This window comes from Podarcis vaucheri (genome assembly GCF_965113315.1).
Source record: "Podarcis vaucheri genome assembly, chromosome: Z".
NCBI classification, from domain to species: Eukaryota; Metazoa; Chordata; class Lepidosauria; order Squamata; family Lacertidae; genus Podarcis; species Podarcis vaucheri.
The window spans coordinates 29,987,969-30,007,006 of NC_138758.1; the positions used below are offsets into that span (position 1 = coordinate 29,987,969).

A 19,038-nucleotide genomic window follows, 5' to 3' on the forward strand; every position below is an offset into this window, starting at 1 on the left:
ACATCATATCCAGGGGCACAGCCTGCACCTCAAAAAACTATGATTCATGGCTTCCTGGTCACCGTGGTTTCAATGCATGGATCCTCGTGGATACTCACACTTTTTGCATTCAGCCACCACAAACTCACTGTCAAATCACACGTCATAGCCAGGGGCACAGCCTGCACCACAAAAATCTAGGATCCACGGCTTCCCGGCCACTCCATGGCCCAATAACGTGGTTTTGAAGCATGAATCTTCATGGATCCTCATGCTTTCGCATGGGCCACCCCAAACACACCGTCAAATTATACATCAGGCCTATGGGCAAAGCATGCACCACAAAAATCTAGGATCCACGGTTTCCTGGTCATACCATGGCCAAAAAACATGGTTCTGAAGCACGGATCCTCATGCTTCTTGCATTGGGCCATCCCAAACTCACCGTCAAATTATACATCATATCCAGGGGCACAGCCTGCACCTCAAAAAACTATGATTCATGGCTTCCTGGTCACCGTGGTTTCAATGCATGGATCCTCGTGGATACTCACACTTTTTGCATTCAGCCACCACAAACTCACTGTCAAATCACACGTCATAGCCAGGGGCACAGCCTGCACCACAAAAATCTAGGATCCACGGCTTCCCGGCCACTCCATGGCCCAATAACGTGGTTTTGAAGCATGAATCTTCATGGATCCTCATGCTTTCGCATGGGCCACCCCAAACACACCGTCAAATTATACATCAGGCCTATGGGCAAAGCATGCACCACAAAAATCTAGGATCCACGGTTTCCTGGTCATACCATGGCCAAAAAACATGGTTCTGAAGCACGGATCCTCATGCTTCTTGCATTGGGCCATCCCAAACTCACCGTCAAATCACACATCATAGCCAGGGGCACAGCCTGCACCACAAAATTCATGAGTTGCACTACAAAATCACAAAAATGCCCTTGCCAGCACTGTTAATGTCATCACTGGAACATTATTACAGTCGTACCTTGGGTTAAGAACTTAATTCGTTCTGGTGGTCCGTTCTTAACCTGAAACTGTTCTTAACCTGAAGCACCACTTTAGCTAATGGGGCCTCCCGCTGCTGCCGCACTACCGGAGAATGAGTTCTGTTCTTATCCTGAAGTAAAGTTCTTAACCCTAGGTACTATTTCTGGGTTAATGGAGTCTGTAACCTGAAGCGTCTGTAACCTGAAGCGTATTTAACCCGAGGTACCACTGTATTAGAGCCGAAAGGAGAATGTACGACTGTATATTGTACCAAGATATGGTTCATCTTCAAGAACAGATCAAATACGTGCCAAAGTATTAAAGAGGAGAAAAAAAATATGAAACTGCTTACATACTGTCAACTAATATCCAGATTCAAGAAAGACTGTATGACAAACTGTTAAATCAGTGAAAAAAACAGAATTTTAGTCCATCATAACAGAGTTCTACCTTTTGGGTAAAATTTATAAACTATTACTCAAATATGACACCGAGCCCAAACAAGCAAAACCTTATATGACAAAATGGATGCAAAAATTTTAAGAGCAGTTTACAGTGGAACAATAAGAACAGTTATGAATAAAGGAATAAAATTCACTGCAAGTTAAGCCCTAAACCAAAATTGGTACAGTGGAACCTTGGGTTGCAGACATAACCCATGATGGATGTATGTCCGCAACCCACAGCGTTCACATCCTGAAGTGCAGTGTCTGCACAGGCGCTGGCGCAATTTGGTGCTTCTGTGCATGCACGAGCAGCAAAACCTGGAAGTAACCCGTTCCAGTACTTCCAGGTTTCCTGCAGTCTGCAACCCAAAAATACATAACCTGAAGCAGCCGTAACATGAGGTATGAGTGTACAAAAATGTTCTTTCAATGTTATATAACTTTGAAAGATATACATAAGATGAATAATGAAATGAATGGACATTGCTGGAAATGTCATAGACCTTAAGGAATCTTCTTCCATTTATGGTAGACCTGTGAAAAGACCAAAACGTTTTGGAGGAAAGTTCATTTCGAAATGAAAAAATGTAAAGAAAACTAACTTTGCATTGGACCCCAAAACTATGCCATTGGGAATGACTCCTTCAGCTACTGTATTGTGAAATCATCAGTGGAAGTATTTAGTTATATGACCACAGCAGTCAGAGTGGTGTTGGCTAACATATGGAAATCTGACATATGTCCTGAAATAGATGCATGGAAAGAGAAACTATCAGAATATGCAGTAATGGCAAAACTCGCCAATTTAGTAAATAATAGACTCATGGAGGAACATAAAAAAACTTGGAATCTTTATAATTTGTATACAACTTAACAGAACTGTAACAATATGAACATCTGCATGGATTTGTATAAAAGACCTTAGGTTACAAAAGTATTTCCTGTTTAAAAATAGAAGCTTTGTGTGCATATGATAAAGAAAGAAATATATAGTAGAAGAAATCTTGTCTGTCTGATCTAGAAATGAAATCATATTTTTAAATAATTTTTGCTTTAGATTTTTATAATCATATATGGTATTTCTCCAATAGCAAACTACCTAGAATTAAAAATAATATTTAGTACACTAACCCCTTTGTTTAACTCTTGATAAATGTCAGCTTCCTGAGTTACCGTAGATACCCGGTAAGTTACCGATTGCTGAGTTACCCAGAAAAGAGGTTAAAAAGTCAGGGGTCGTCTTATATGCCGGGTATGGCTTCCTCCCTGCATGGAGCCCACTGCCCACTGCTGCCTCGGAAGCTGCTGAAGCTGCCGCCACAGCAGCAGTGGGCGGCGCGCTCTGCTCTGCACCGGGAGGAAGCCGCTCAGCGATGCTAAGCTGGCTGCGTTGGGCGGCTTCCTCCTGGCGCCAAGCCCGCCACCCACTGCTGCTGCCCAGCGAAGCTGCTGAAGCATATAAGACGACCCCCAAAATTGGCACTGACAATTTGGGGGGGTCGTCTTATACGCCCAGTCACCTAATACACCGGAATCTATGGTATTTTGTACCATTGTGATTCAATGTTATATTTGCGCTCAACAAGGGAAATCCAATTGACCTGAAGGTGCTGCTGTGCAATGCGAGGTCAATGATTCATAAGACCACTGCCTTCCATGACTTGATCGTGGATGGAGGACTTGACCTGGCATGTGTAACAGAGACTTGGTTGGGTGAACCAGATGGGCCTGTCTTAGCTGCTGCTTGTCCACCAGGTTTCTCTTACGCACAGCAATCCAGGTCATGTGGGTGGGTGGGTGGGGGTATTGCAGTGATTTTTAGGAAGTCATTAGTTTGCACCAGGCATCCTATTGGGAAGACCCAGTTCTCTGAGTGCATGTTCTGGAACTTGGGCAATAGGGGCAGTACAGGATTCCTTTTGATGTACCAAGGATTCCCTGCCCGAGCTGCTTCAGGTCATGGCGGATGTTCTCCTGGAGAAACCTAGTTTGGTTGTCCTAGGGGATTTTAACATCCGTGCCGACACAACCTTACAAGGGGCCGCTCGGGACTTCATGGAAAGCATGGCCTCCATGGGGCTATCCCTGATTAAGTTTGGCCCAACTCATAGTCACAGACATGCCTTAGACCTGGTGTTCACCCCTATAGATGTTGATGATCTGACACTAAGTAAAAGCGAAACGAAAGAAGTGCCAGACCCATCCCCTCTGCAGGGAGGTGAGATCAATTTGGATGGTCCGCCCCCGCCACTTAAGGGATCCAAATGGTTTCCAGAGAGTGGTAGGGGATGCTTTATCCCATGTTGATGGCCTTTCAGCTGATTGCCTGGTGGCCCGCTGGAATATGGAGTTAACCAGGGCTATTAACTGTCTGGTTCCAAAGCACCCTCTCTGATTGCATGGAGCCCGGACAGCCCCGTGGTTTTCTTTGGAGCTGATGGCAAGGAAACAATTGCTGAGAAGGCATTCTGAATCAGACTGGACATAGGTTAGAGCTCAACGTTGAGCCTACCAATAGCGATGTCGAATAAGACTTTCTTTACTGCCTCTATTGCATCTGCAGACAATAGTAACAGGAGACTCTTTCAGGTGGTTCGCAATCTAACGGAACCACCTTTACCACTAGGGCCTTGTAAAGACCCTAAGATCTCCTGCAACGATTTTGCAAAGTTTTTTGCAGATAAAGTCGCTCATATTCATGCAAATTCATTATGGAGAGCTAAGTCATTTTCAACCTATTCAGACTCTCCAAGTGTCCCTATTTTCCAGGGATGTCTCTGATTTAGAAAAGCCGTCCCAGTTTCTGATTTGATCCCAGAATGTCCCACTTTTCCTTAGGATGTCCATATTTTCAGTAGAGAAATGTTGGAGGGTATGGAGTTATGTGACCCCCGAGCCGTCTGAAGGCAATCATGTATAGGAAAGTTTTTAAAATGTTTAATATTTTATTATGTTTTTATATATGTTGGAAGCTGCATAGAGTGGCTGAGTGGGCAGGTGGCGCTGTGGTCTAAACCACTGAGCCTCTTGGGCTTGCTGACTGGAAGGTTGGCGGTTCGAATCCACACCACGGGGTGAGCTCCCGTTGCCCTGTCTCAGCTCCTTCCAATTAGTAGCTTGAAAGCATGCAGTGCAAGTAGATAAATAGGTTCTACTGCGGCAGGAAGGTAAACAGAGTTTCCGTGCGCTCTGGCTTCCATCATGGTGTTCCGTTGCACCAGAAGCAGTTTCTTCATGACTCAGAAAGCTGTCTGTGGGCAAACACCAGCTCCCTTGGCCAGAAAGCGAGATCAGCACCACAACCCCATAGTCACCTTTGACTGGACTTAACCATCCAGGTGTCCTTTACCTTTTTACCTTTATTTTAGAGTGGCTGGGGCAACGCAGTAAGATGGGTGGGGTATAAATAGTAAAATTATCATTATGGAAAGAGATGCCCCTACGTTCATCAGAGAAATGTTGGAGGGTATGTCTCTTTCTCATTGGCAGGTTTTAGGAAAAATATGCTTTTTCAGTTTGGCCTTGTCCAGAGTTCCTGTTAGATTTATCTCTTTTTCTTGAAGGGGAAAAAAGGAAGATAAGTTGCTGGATTATTATTTTTTTTTTGCAATTCTGTTTTAAGGACATTACCCAAAGTCAGTCAGTCATATCTTATCTTTCCTCTGCAATAAGGTTCCGGGGGGTGGGGGAGAGATGCAGATTTTTCTGCAGAGTGCAAGGCTATTTTCCAAATTCCCAAGCCATGTCCCCTGCTTCTGTGGCTTCTAAAGTTCCTCACTCCAAACAAAGCTTTGTTGTAGTTTATGTTGCATCTTGTGTGAAGATCCTTGACTATAATAGTATTACTCAGACAAGCGTTTTTAGAATGTATTTTCCTTGTATTTCTATTACAGTGGTACCTCAAGTACTTACCGTAATTCATTCCGGAGGTCCGTACTTAACCTGAAACTGTTCTTAACTTGAAGCACCACTTTAGCTAATGGGGCCTCCTGCTGCTGCCGCGCCGCTGGAGCTTGATTTCTGTTCTCATCCTGAATCAAATTTCTTAACCTGAAGCACTATTTCTGGGTTAGCAGAGTCTGTAACCTGAAACGTATGTAACCTGAAGCGTATGTAACCCGAGGTACCACTGTATTTTCTATTCTATAAAGACAGCAGTATTAATAATAATATTAATAACAACAGCAGTAGCAACTACAATGCTTGCCAGCCAGTTTTAAGCATGTACAGTGGTACCTCGGGTTAAGAACTTAATTTGTTCCGGAGGTCTGTTCTTAACCTGAAACTGTTCTTAACCTGAGGTACCACTTTAGCTAATGGGGCCTCCTGCTGCTGCTGGGCCGCTGCCGCACGATTTCTGTTCTTATCCTGAGGTAAAGTTCTTAACCCGAGGTACTACTTCTGGGTTAGCAAAGTCTGTAACCCAAAGTGTTTGTAACCCGAGGTACCACTGTATTCTTATTTGTGACCACATATTGTATATTCATGCATAATATTCCTGGAATCATTCATCTTATATTTTCATTCATATTTTTCATTATTAGTAATAAAAATAAAATGATTGAATAGATTTTCCATATTTGACCCATTTTAGCTTCCCATGTATTAAGCAGTGGGTTGACAAAGCAGACGACACAGAGATTTCTCCAAGTGGTTCTTTATACAGTGGTGCCTCGCAAGACGAAATTAATTCGTTCCGCGAGTTTTGTCGTCTTGCGATTTTTTTTGTCTTGCGAAGCACGGTGTCGGGAAAGTTTTGGAAAAGCTTCAAAAATCACCAAAGTCTTTAAAAACCTCAAAAAAGGCTACCACACCGCGTTCTATGAGTTGCTCCTCGAAATCAAGTCGCAACTGTATTAACGGTGTTAAGAAAAAGGAAACAAACTTGCAAGACGTTTCCGTCTTGCGAAGCAAGCCCATAGGGAAAATCGTCTTGTGAAGCAGCTGAAAAAAAACCACAAACGCTTTCGTCTAGCGAGTTTTTTGTCTTGCGAGGCATTCGTCTTGCGAGGTACCACTGTAGTAAGCTGGAACTGAACAGCAAACAGCTCAGCCGGCCTGCTTTTATAGGCAGCTGGCTGTCAACATTGTAACAACAACAACAACAACAGCCCAGGGTTTCCTGTCTAAAGTAACTGACACAGACCTGAGTGAAAACTATATACACGATACTCCTGGTGGCCAGGGTGAGTACTTCAATACACAACATCACTCCCCACTGAGATAAGGCAGTAGTTACGATCATAGTGGTTCCATTATATACAGCAATACCCTTATTGGTTTCAGTAAGGCACATAAGCATATTAATTGACCCTATTCACCATACAGCTTTACATGTGCAGTTTGTCCAGTGAACATAGTCTTTTAAATAAGCTGGGTGCTTGGAAAACTTGCTGGACCACCGAGGGCCAGTACCAGAGACTGGGTGGCCACCTGATTTTGGCTGCGACTGTGGTGCGACCAAATGTGGCATTGAGCCCGAGTTCCCTGGCTCCACTGCTGGCGAAGGAACCACCATAAGCGTACTCAGTGGACGGTCAGGCATGGCAGGGGTCCGAGTCTCTGGAGAGCCAGGCAGATCCACTGAAATGGCTTGGCTTGGCTCCATGCCCTCAGTTTGTGAGGAAGATGTAGGTGGAGCCTCGCCTTCCATTTGTGGCCACTCTGGAGCTGGGGCACAGTGGTAGTGTCCAAATCCCCAACCCTGCGTCTTAGCTGGTCTATGTGCCGGTGCCACAAGTGTCCATTCTCGAGTGCCACCAGGTATGAACGGGGCCCTGTGACACCCACTACCGTGGCTGGCACCCAAGGAATGTCCCCCACAAAGTTCTGGGCAAAAACCTGATCCCCTGGAATAAAGGACCGTGGCGCGTTAGTACAGCCTGTGGGCTTGGCCACACCAAAGTCTGGGTGCAGCTGGTCAAGTGGAGACTGGAGGCGGCAGCCCATGAGCAGTTCAGCTGAGCTCCGCCCTGTGGCTACATGAGGGGTGATATGCTGCACAAGTGACCCACTCATGCCAGTCCCTCTGTTCCAGGCGCGCCAGTGCCTCTTTTGCTGAGTGCACCATTCTTTCTGCCTGCCTGTTGCGGGCCGGGTGAAATGGCGCCGTTAGGGCATGGTGGATGCCCAGCCGCAAGAGATACCTTTCAAAGGTGCCTGACGTGAACTGAGGTCCGTTGTCCGAGATGAGGACATCAGGACACCCATGAGTTGCAAACAGGCCCCACAGCACCTGGATGATGGCTTCAGCAGTGGTGGAGGGCATCCAGCCATTTGAAATAGGCCTTCACCACTACCATAAAGGTCCAGCCGTGAAAGCGGCCAGCACGATCGATGTGCACCCTCAACCAGGGTGCCTTGGGCATCTTCCAGGTGTTCCCCTTAGCTGCCAACGGTGCAGGTCTTGGCATGCTTGACAGGAGGCAACCCATGAAGTGATGGCATCATCCATGTTAGGCCACCAGATGTAACACCAAGCCAACGCCTTCATTTTGACAATCCCCGGGTGGCTGATGTGCAGAGCCTCGAGGACGCGTTGGCGGAGTCTTTGGGGAACCACAACTCAGTCTCCCCACAGTAGGCAGCTGCGGTGAGCCGAGAGCTCGTGCTGTTTGGTTGCAAACGGCTGGAACTCTGGTGTGAAAGACCCTTCCGGCCACCCCCTCCACACCCAGTTGAGTACACAGTTGGTGGTGTGGTCCTGGCTAGATGCGGAGGCTACATTGGTGGCTCATACTGGTGCTGCTGGGAGGTCCTCAATTAGGAGAAGCGATTAAGCAGGAGCAGGGTCTTCCACAAGCACTGGAAGAGGGCAACGACTGAGAGCATCGCCCATCAATTTTTCAGGGCAATGGACGAGCTGGTAGCTGTAAGCTGCCAGAAAGACAGTCCATTGCAGCATGCATAGCAAGAGGACCGGTGGAGTTGGTCGATCACTGGCGAGAAGGCCCAGGAGCAGCTTGTGGTCAGTGATGAGGTTGAAGGGTCTCCCATAGAGGTATTCGTGGAACCTCTTTACTCCAGTCACAAGTGCCAGTGCCTCCTTGTCGAGCTGGCTGTAATTCCGTTCGGCTGGAGATAGCGTCTGGGAGAAGTAGGTGAGCGGTGATTCCCTACCATCTCTGCCATGGGAGCATATTCACCCAGTGCTTTTCAAGCTGCACTGGCTCCCGGTGGAGTACAGGATCAGATTTAAGGTGCTGCTTTTGACCTTTAAAGCCCTTCACGGCCTAGGACCCTTGTACCTACGGTATGCCCCACGGAGAGCCTCAAGGTCCATAAATAGCAACACCCTAGTGGTCCCTGGCCCTAAGGAAGTTAGATTGGCTTCAACCAGAGCCAGGGCCTTTTCAACTCTGGCTCCAGCCTGGTGGAACGCTCTGCCTCATGAGACCAGGGCCCTGCAGGATCTGATTTCTTTCCGCAGGGCCTGTAAGACAGAGTTGTTCCGCCTGGCCTTTGGCTTGGAACCAATTTGATTCCCTCCCTCTATTTCTTTTCCTTCTCCTCCTAATATGAGGCTACATTTTAATATTTTAATGTTTCAATATTTTAATGTTGTATTTTTAATTTTGTTTTTAAGTTGTAATCATTTAAGTTGTTTTTATTATTGCTTGTAAGCCGCTCTGAGCCCGGTCTTGGCTGGGGAGGGCGGGGTATAAATAACAACAACAACAAACAACCACCACCATCTGGAGACCAGTGACTGAAGACAGTGCCGATGCCAACAGGCGAGGCGTCGCAGGCAAGGACCAGCGGCCTGGCTTCACTGTACTGTACCAGCACACTGTCCAATGAGAGGAGGGCTTTGATTGCGTTGAAGGCTGTAGTTTCCTGATGATCCCAGGACCATGGTACCTTCGTGCTGAGGAGGCGGTGTAGAGGCTCGGCTAGCGTTGCTTTGTGGGGCGGGAACATGTTGTAGAAGTTCAGCAGCCCCAGGAACGCCTGCAACTCCGCCTTGCTTTTTGGAATCGGGGCCTGTTGAATGGCCCAGATCTTGGATGACATCGGGTGAAGACTGGAGGCATCAATAAGGTAGCCCAGGAACTCCACCTGCGGAACAGCGATCTGGCACTTTTCTTTTTTCACCTTGAGCCCAGCCTCCTGGAATTTGGTCAGCCCGGAGCGGATGCACTCGAACAGCTGCTGATTTCAGTCTGCGGATACCAACACCTCATCGAAATATGGCGCCACGCCCGGAAGCCCCTGCAGGAGACACTCCATGAGCACTGCAGTAACCCAAGAAAAAAAATTCTAGTGCATTAGACTCAGACCTGAGGCACCTGGCAAAGCTGGTCTGCAGCAGAGAATCACAACAGAGCAGCATCTTAAACTAGCTACATACCGCATAAATCCCTTCTCTTGTGGCTGAACTCAAAGGATGCTGGCTCAGCTACAAGATCTTGGAGAAGGAGTCTGGGAGGGCAAGAGTTAACATACCCCTGCCTTTAAGGAGATTCCATATGTACAAATATGTGAACATGAGCCCAAATACATTCATGTGGCAAGTGAGGGAGCAATATGTATTATTATTTTCTTGTTGAAAGTTAAGAACATTGCTACTAGCAATATAGCACAGCTTCTATAGCCTACATATAGGAGGGGTATTTAAAATGAGAGTCATCAAAGCGATCCTTAGTTAAAAGTAGAAGTCGGCAAATGTGTCCTCTTCTTTGATCTTCAAAATATGGCAATCCTAGACTGGTGCCTTTTGCACCTTTTCAAAATTCCAAATTGCCCATGGACCATAAAAGGTTGGCACACACTGCCCTACGTATAGGCATGTGTCACTTTGGAAATGGGCAGTCAGGGGAGGAAGTAAAGGGGTACATGCATCCTATCTCCTCTTAGCAGACAGAACAATTAATGGAGATTTCCTGGCTGGGAACGTAACAGATATATGAATCTTTGAAGACTAGTTAGCTGTGAATTAGGGCACCCACCCAACCCAACAGGCACAGCAGAGGTCTTTTCTGCAACCCCTTGCTGCAGGAGGGGCCTTGTCAGGAGCTTGATGATGGCAGCCTCTGGTGCCAGCCATGAACAGGGGCGAAAATGGAGATAGAGCATAGTCATCATGGATAGTAGCCATTGGTAGCCATACTCTCCATGAATTCATTCAATCCTGTTTTAAAGCCATCCAAAGTGACCCTCCTGTGGGACTGAGTTCCATCATCCACTATATGAAGAAGTAATTTTTGAAGAGATTTTCAGCTGGCCTGCGCTCACCCCATCACCGGGTCTGGTTGTCCAGCAAGGTCAGGGCAGACCTGGAGATATGACTTGAATTCCTGGAGGAGTTCAATGGCGTATCCTTGTGCAATTCGATTTCCAGGTCCATTTGGACACTGCTGGCTCATTGGGCTTTGGGCTCTATTTCCATGGCTGTTGGTGCGCTCAGAGGTGGCCTGAGCACTGGCAGGGTACAGCCTGTGATTTAACCTTTCTTGAGTTTCCCCCCATTGTAGTGGCAATGCACATCTGGACCACGGAGTTCAAGGACCGGGGGGTCTGTTTCTGGTCCGATAACCAGGTCGTGGTGAGCGTTTTGGCAAAGCAGTCATCCTGCTCCAGGCTCTCTGCCCTGTTACACACGTTTGTGCTACGGTTCCTCAAGTTTAGTATTGTTTTTTTCTGCCCGCTTTTTTCCTGGCGCTAATAATGACATTGTGGATGCCCTATCCCGTTTTCAGATGGAGCGCTTCAGATCCCTGGCTTTGGAGGCCCAGCAGCTTCAGGAATATTTCCCAGATTACCTTTGGAACCTTGGCAGTGCCTAGTCCAGCAGGGAGTAGTAGCATCTGTTTCTCCTTCCACATTGAGGTCTTAAAAGAAGGCCTGGATGGACTTTTTAGCTTTAGAGAACAGCATTTGACAAGCGACAGTACAAACTCGCCATTCATAGATCAGGTGTTGCAGTAATTGGCTCACCTGCGGTTTATGGGTCGTGCTGTGATCTCCATCTGAATTCGTCTTCTCCCATGTCATTTTTTCTGTAAGTCCCTTTATTCTAGAGACCCTTGTACAAAGTTTGTGGTGCACAAGGCTCTTGAAGGTTGGGCCAGGTTGCAGCCACCAAAGTCGCCAAGTAGGAGGCCGGTCACATCTTGACGGTTTAAGCGCTGTGCGCTGCAAGTGGAGACTACTTTGCTGGTCTGTTTATGAGGCAAGACTCTTTTCGGCAGCTTTTTCTATAGAACTTTTGGTGCGCTGCGTGTGGGCAGAGTGGTGCTGGAGTCAGCATAAAGGAAGGGCTTCCAAGGGCTCGCTTTTGCAGGACGTTCAGCTGTCTGATGATGAGCTGGTGCTCACTATTTGGAATTCCAAAACGGACCAGTTGGGCAGAGGTGCCTTGATGAGGCTGCCTGCCGCTGGTAGGTCCAGCCCTTGTACAGTGAGGGATGCCAAGAGACATTTGTCACTTCGCTCGCCTGGGTATGGCCCCTTCCTGGTCCACGAGGATGGGTCCATGATAAAGAGGCATCAGTTTGCTGCAGTGATGCATAAGGCAATTGCAGCATGTGGCCTGCTGACTAGTAAGTTTGCACCTCATTCCTTCCGTATTGGGGCAGCTATTACCGCTGCGCATTGGGGCCTGTCCGTTGACAGGATTAAGGATCTGGGCCGCTGGAAATCTGACGCATGCAGGGGTTATGTTCGGATGCAGTGCTGAGGTGCAGTTGCTAATGTGGTTTTGTTCACATGATGCTGGATCCGGACTGCCTGGGAGGGGTAGCAGATCTGCCCACTGCAGCCTGTGCTGTCACTGCCTCCTTCTCCATTCGTCTGCTTTCCTCCCCCCCTGTGACACCCTTTGCCCCCCACCCACTCCCCACCCTCAGCCACCTCTCTCATTGCTGTGTCTCCCTCTCTCAGAGTGGAAGGGGGCGACTGCATGCCTGTGGCACCCATAGAGAAACACACTGGTCCCCCCTTTCTTCCTAGGCACAGTATTGTTTGGTTCATAAATGCTAAAAAGAAGGAAAGTTGTTTTTTCCCCACTTTTGAAATGTTGGTCAGGTCACATTTCAGCACCAACAGCTTTGTGGCAGAGGTAGGAAGTTTCCTTTCTTTTATATTCAGGGTTTTTGTACTTGTGTTCTTATATAGAAAGCCCTTTCTGTACTGTGTATCATGAAAAGGCATGAATGTGCATGTCTTGTGGAGAAAGTTACTTAAAACCAGAGTATACCTAGGAAGCTGCACCGGCCGGCAGCAGCTCTCCAAGACTTCAGACAGTGTCTTTTCCCCCCTACCCTTCCTGGAGATGCCACTGGGAATTGCTCTACCACTGAACTACAGGCCTTCTCCTAAACTTGGAGGTTTGCATTTTCTAATGTACTGTGCACAGTAAAAGAGCCATAATGAATCCAAATAGACAACACTAGACCATGCCAGTTTCTCTTCTGCAGAAGTTCCTTGGAACTTTGTACATATATTTCCTGCTTTGGATAAGGCTCCTGGTGTCCTTGGCATCGTGATTAGAGCGGCAGTAAACGCTGCCATTCCATCTAAACAAAGGGGGGGGGGAGCTCATCTTATGTTGAAGTTCACCACATAGGAGATGGTTCTCCCTCCGCCCCAATAGATTATGGTAATTCATAATCTAGTTTTGTGTTGGTCCGCCCACACAGTGAAACTGATTGGAAGTTTCAATGGAAAGGTCCAACCCTTGGTCCCTTTACTTTTGGGGGGCGTGAGTTTTGTGGTCATGCGGCTGGTTTATTCCTTGCTTGCTTGCTGATATCTGCCTCGCTTTGTCTGGCTCGCTACGAGGTTTGGATCACAGACTTGAGATAGGTACCGATGGTTTTTTTAAATTTATGTGCTATGCTAGGGACTTAAATTTATTTCCCGGTTAGATGGGTTTGTGGCAGGGGTGCAGGGGTGGGCACATGGGAGTTAATTATTAATTTTGGTTCATTGCTTTGACAATGCTACTTATGAGTGCATGTGCAAATAACATTCAATTGCTAATAATTGTGTGTGTGTGTGTGTGTGTGTGTGTACAGTATCAATTTCTATATATATTATTTTCTATGAAAATTGTATATTGGTCATTATGTTTCTTATATCCATAGAGTGGTTTGTTTCTGGATGGTTTGGTTTTTTTTAAAAAAAATGGTGCAAGTTGTGATGGTGGAAACCGTTTCACTGTGTTGCTATTGAGCAAAATTAAACCTAGATGGGGGATTATTTGTTATGGTGAAAGCTGTGATGGTGCCAGTGATTTCATTGTGTTGCTACTGAGCAAAATTAAACCTAGATGGGGGATTATTTTTTATGGTGCAAGCTGTGATGGTGGAAACTGTTTCACTGTGTTCCTATTGAGTAAAATCAAACATTGCTGGGGGATTTTTTATGGTGCAAGCTGTAGTGGTGCAAGAGGTTTCACTGTGTTGCTACTGAGCAAAATTGAACCCTGATGGGCAGTTAATGAATGTGGCTTTGGCCAAGATTTGGGGGACCATCATTGTGCCTTCATTGAATCAGTGGAGAGTGGAGGCTTTAGAAGCCCCTCTCCAGAGATGCTGATGTGTTGGAAATGCTAGAGGCCATTTCACTGAACTGCCATTCAATAGTTTGAAACAGAGAAGGCTGCATATTTTTTCTGTTTGGGCTATTCTGCAGTGGTTTTGTGGTCTCCACAGGGGACAATTCACCTCTCCCCCATCTCTTCTAGCTTTAACCACCCGCAAAGCCTACTGTCTTGGGGTTGCAGAGGTCACTCCTTTAAGGTCACCCTTTTAAGGATCTCTTCTACAAGTATGTGAAAGTGGTGCATGTGTTGTTGTAGTAGATCTGCCTGGGAAGGGAGGTTAGGTGAAGGTGCTGTTGGGGAGGTGTCTTGTTTTGTGGAGAGGTCAGGATGAGAGCAAAGAGCTTGATGCTCAGGCTTCTTTGTAAGAGCCATGCTAGAGCAGATCAGTGGCCCTTCTAGTCCAGCAGTCTGCTCCCCTAGTGGCCAACCAGATGTTTTGGGCAAAATCCACAACAGGAATTGTGATCCCCAACAACTGGTGCTATTGAAAGACATGCTGCCTCTTTTCCTGGGGGAAATATTTAGCTGCCAATGACCTTATTTGCCACAAATTTCTCTCTTTTGTCCCATATGGCAGCCATCCCCTTATCTAGTGGCAGGGAGTTCCATCCTTCAGCAATGTGTGGAAAAGTCCTTTCTGTGGTCTGCTTGTAATCTTCCACTCACCCCATTGGGCACTGTCATGACAAGAAGCCTCTCTCTCTCTCCAGTCTCTCCACTCCACATGCCATTTTATACACCACCAGCCTTACAGTGCAGAATAAAGCCACAACACATTAAAGAAAGAAAAGAGAGACAAGCAGGAGAGAGGGAGGGAAGGAGGTGGGGGCTTGGCCAAAGTGAAGGGGAGATGTGAGAGAATGGGGGGGTGGAGATGGGGAGCAGAAAGGGTCATCTGAAGGGGTCCTCTGAAGAGTCCTAAGAGTGGTAGCAAGAGGTTTAGTAAGAAATTGATGCATGAGATGTAAATAGATGGATGAACCTTCCTTCACATCCTTTTCTCCTCTTTCAGTTGCAGAAATGAATTTGGCTGCCATTGACCCAGTTCTGCAGGTTAGTATCAGTGGGAGCAGGAGTATAGACCAGGTACAAGACCCCTAAGCACAGAAGGTTACCTTGCCCAGCAGCAGAGGAAGCTGCCTGGGTGCCTGGGGCAGGGCAAACTTCCCATAGGGGTGGGGTGAGGACAGCCTAGGGAAGTCCTTTCCTGATTAAAAGCCTGACTTTTTCCACTTTTAGAATCTCGGCAAGGATTATTTTTTCCTCTTCTGTATTCGCTACTCAAGCGAGTACATCTATCATATGAGCAACGATAGAGTGGTGTATCATAAAGAACCCACCTGCGCGGCTATTATGGTAAGTGAGGTTCAGTATGAGAAATCCAGTGGGGAGGTGGGCGGAAGGGATGGGGGTGAGGTTTGGGTAATGGTCTGTGAAAAGCAAGTTTCTGGGTCTGGCAAAGAAGAAGAATTTGCAGGCATTTGGGACAGGCATTCCAACTGCAATTGAAGTCAACCCCTGAGTCTGGGGCTGGAGCAGCCCCCCTGAATTCCATGGGGAACTGACTTTGCTCTTCTGCTCTTTGAACTCTTCTCAGGACATCATGGAGAGATGGTACATGTTTCCGGTCCCCTCCAAAGTATTGAAAATAGGAATGGAGAACATCACCTGCCTGACGTATGTTGTTGGCACTGTGTGCATGTATTTATTCACAGTGATTGGGAATTAGAAGTGGTGTGTGTGTGTGTGTGTGTGTGTGTGTGTGTGTGTGTGTGTGAGAGAGAGAGAGAGAGAGAGAGAGAGAGAGAGAGAGAGAGACCTGCTTGAGGAAAGGGCAGCCAGTGGCTGGCAATTTAGATTGAGTGAGAAGAATCAAAATGCAGGGAAATAGCAGTGACTGCACAAATGGGCCAAGCGTGCCATATTGAGCTTGACAACAAGTTTACAGGGTAGGTAGGTTGTGGCAATGGAAGCTTCTATCTCTAAAAAATAAAAGAAAAATCGCTGATGGCTGTTATGCTCCTAGGGCAAGATGTATCCCCCACCCCCAAAAAATCTCCTCTCTTCCTTGAAGGAAGCTGGAACTTGATGGGTCAATCATGGATGGGGTTAGTTCCTCAGTGGGTCATGGAGACTTTGAATGTACAGTCTCCAGAGGTCCCAAATCAGTGGGGGTGGGGCTCCCAACACCCCTGGAAACCAACCACTGGTCTTATCTTATTTCTTGCTTCCTCGTGACAGCTTCCTGCAACCTGCATTTACGGCAAGTAAGAAATCGACCATTGTCGGTGGGATGCTCTGTCCAATTGCTAACACTTACGGACTGACCGATGATGAAAAGGAGGTAAATTCTTTGTAGCTTTGATCATTACTCTTGACTTCTATTGGTTCAATTTATCTCCTGAAATTTTTGCACATCTTTTCATTTCTTACTAATTTTTCAACGAGACAGTAAGCTTAGCTACACTGATAATGCTTTTGGTTTCACTGGTTTCCAGCTATTATACACTTGGATTTTTAATAAAAACACCATCTCCATTCAGAAAGTGAATTTTGCCTTATTATTTTTCCATGAGTGAAAACTTAGTCTCATTTGAAGCTGCCAGTTTGCTTCAGTATCACACTTCTTATTATTCAGTGCTAAAAATCTGTTATCTACCCCCCCATGTCTTTCCACATCATCTCCTCCCATGAATCTGTGAATCCATCTTTGTGAAAATGGTTTTCACTGCCAGGAGCTTAAGAAGCAGTTTCATGGAATGGTCAGGCGCCTGCTGGCTGAGTCCCCAACCCTTGCAACCCTGTCATGCATCATGCAAGTAAGTGTGTTGGTGGGACTAGGGTATTGATTCGTATCAGCAGAGCCTGCTGGCATAAAAGCTTGATCAGGCAGCATCACAAACTCAGAGCATGGGTGTCCCCTGACACGCTGGGGAAGGGCAGGCCACTCAGACCCTTGTCAAGGCCCTTTCTTCTGTCTCCACCTGGGTGCAGCAGCCAGAGGGGGCCCCCAAAGCAAATTTGGGGCTTGGTGACTTGGGAGAAAGCCTTTTTGAGCTGTCTGGAACATTGAACAAAGTATCTCCCTCAGATAGTGGGGAGGACTCCTTGGTGGAGATGGTAGCTTGCCTCTCTAGCCGAAACCAGCCCCCTGATACTATGGTGCTTTTTCCTCCCACAGCCGCTGACCTTTTACTTCAATGCAGACGATGAGCAGGAAAGACAGCTGGCTATCAGCACCATCCGTGATTTGCTGGCATATGCATTAAAATTCAACAACATGCCTGTAAGTATCTGTTTTATGGTCCAGAGAGGTTTCTCAAAGCGGCTTAAAAAAGACTGTCTCAAGAAAAGTGATATCCAAGCTTCGTATCAAGCAGAGAGGGAACATGATCTACCAGTGTGTCCAGGATTATCCAGGTGGTAGTTTTTTGTGCACTTCTTTGGTGCTGCCCTTTGGCCTCCACCTACTAGGCAGCAGAGCCCACAGAGGTTCTTGGAGCCAACCGAGTAGGGTTCAGCAGCTGCTTTGGAGTTCTCTTGTATTTGCTTTTTGGATTAAATAAAGGACCTGATTAAGGCTCCCCCCCCCCTCTCTCTACAGGGGATAGCAATAAATGGAATTCTTACACCAGCGGTGTCCGAGTTGTTCAATACCATCAACGAAGGCAAGTTGTCCATTCTGCAAGCACAGAACAAACCCACAGGGCTCACTCTCCACCCCAAAGCTTGGCAGCCTAACTGGGGTCTGAGGAGGGCTCACTGCTTTGCTGTAACACACCTGCCTCAGGTTGAAATCCCAGCCCTGCCTCAAAGCCCCCAAGCAAGATGGAGAGTGAACAGCTGTTCCCAGATGCTATGGGGATGCTGGCTCCAAGTGGTGGAGGCCGGTGACCCCCAATGGTCTGGCAATGGGGGTGGTGATGTTGGGGGTGGGTAGCAGCCCCACTGGGCTTTGTCGGGGCATGGGAGGGGGCATTAGCTGCCTAAGGATGCCCGGTGATGAGTCTGGGCCTGGTTGTAAGGAAGACTCAGTTTTCTTATCTTCTTTCCCATCTAGCGGACGTCCTGATTGAACATGTGGATGTGTTCCCACCAATGAACTTCCCATGAATCCTCTTCCCAAACTGGGAGTGATATGTGTGGTCAGTGATGAAGGAGGAATCATTATTTTGTGTTATCTGAGGGAATTTGCCTTTATCTGAGGGCATTTGTCATGATCTGAAGACATTTGTCATTATCTGAGGGCACTTACCATTATCTGAGGGCACTTGCCATGATCTGAGGGCATTTGTCATGATCTGAGGGCATTTGCCATTATCTGAGGGCACTTACTATTATCTGAGGGCATTTGCCATGATCTGAGGGCATTTGTCACGATCTGAGGGCATTTGCCATTATCTGAGGGTATTTCCCGCTTTAAATAAAAATTGAATTTTGAGCAATTCTGAGCTTACATTTGTCTTTGTGATTTCTGTTCCATCACTTTACTTGCACCCCTGTGCTGCGGCTTAGAGGTTTCTTTCTGGGGTGGGGGGAGGAAAGAGACACTGCTGGCAACTTCTGAGGGCAATTTGGATCAAGTAAAAGGTTTGGGAGGCAAAGGTTAAAGCCCCCTCCCACCACTGAAGCTGCCTCCCTAGTTGCTGCTTTGACTTTTTTTTAAAAAAGAAAGCATGGAGTATCCTGATCTTCATCATGTGTGCCTACTTGAATAAGAGATTGTTTTTCCTCTCCATGTGAGCAGCAGAACACTGTTCCACAGTGATGCCACCTGGACAGGAGTTGGGGGCCGAAGCAGAATGGTCAGGAGCTGCAGGAGGGCAGGTGGCACAGCACAATGCGAAGCTTTGATGGGAAGAATCTGCCCTTTTTAAAGTCAGCAGGTGCAGACTTCCTCATCAGTACTTCTCTGGACTGGGGAAAGGGAGTATAGCAGGTGAAGGGTTTTTCTTGGGCGCAGTGGTGAGAAGGCCTGGCCTGTTATGTGGCCCTGAAGGTACAACAGCCCTGCCAAGGAAATTATGTATGGTAACATGACTTCCCAAAGTGTGTG

At 47.0% G+C, this 19,038-nt stretch overlaps 1 protein-coding gene across 1 annotated transcript; it reads left to right on the forward strand.

Annotated features, from left to right (window-relative positions):
* Window positions 1-14,128: 14,128 nt before the first annotated feature.
* Window positions 14,129-18,428, forward strand: LOC309523901 (uncharacterized protein). The gene is made up of 9 exons (XM_082208125.1): window positions 14,129-14,206; window positions 14,995-15,035; window positions 15,222-15,338; window positions 15,580-15,659; window positions 16,224-16,326; window positions 16,718-16,801; window positions 17,164-17,268; window positions 17,587-17,650; window positions 18,043-18,428. Exons 2-9 carry the CDS (start codon window positions 15,003-15,005, stop codon window positions 18,093-18,095), a joined length of 639 nt encoding a protein of 212 aa, XP_082064251.1. The 5' UTR covers window positions 14,129-14,206; window positions 14,995-15,002; the 3' UTR covers window positions 18,096-18,428.
* Window positions 18,429-19,038: the final 610 nt, after the last annotated feature.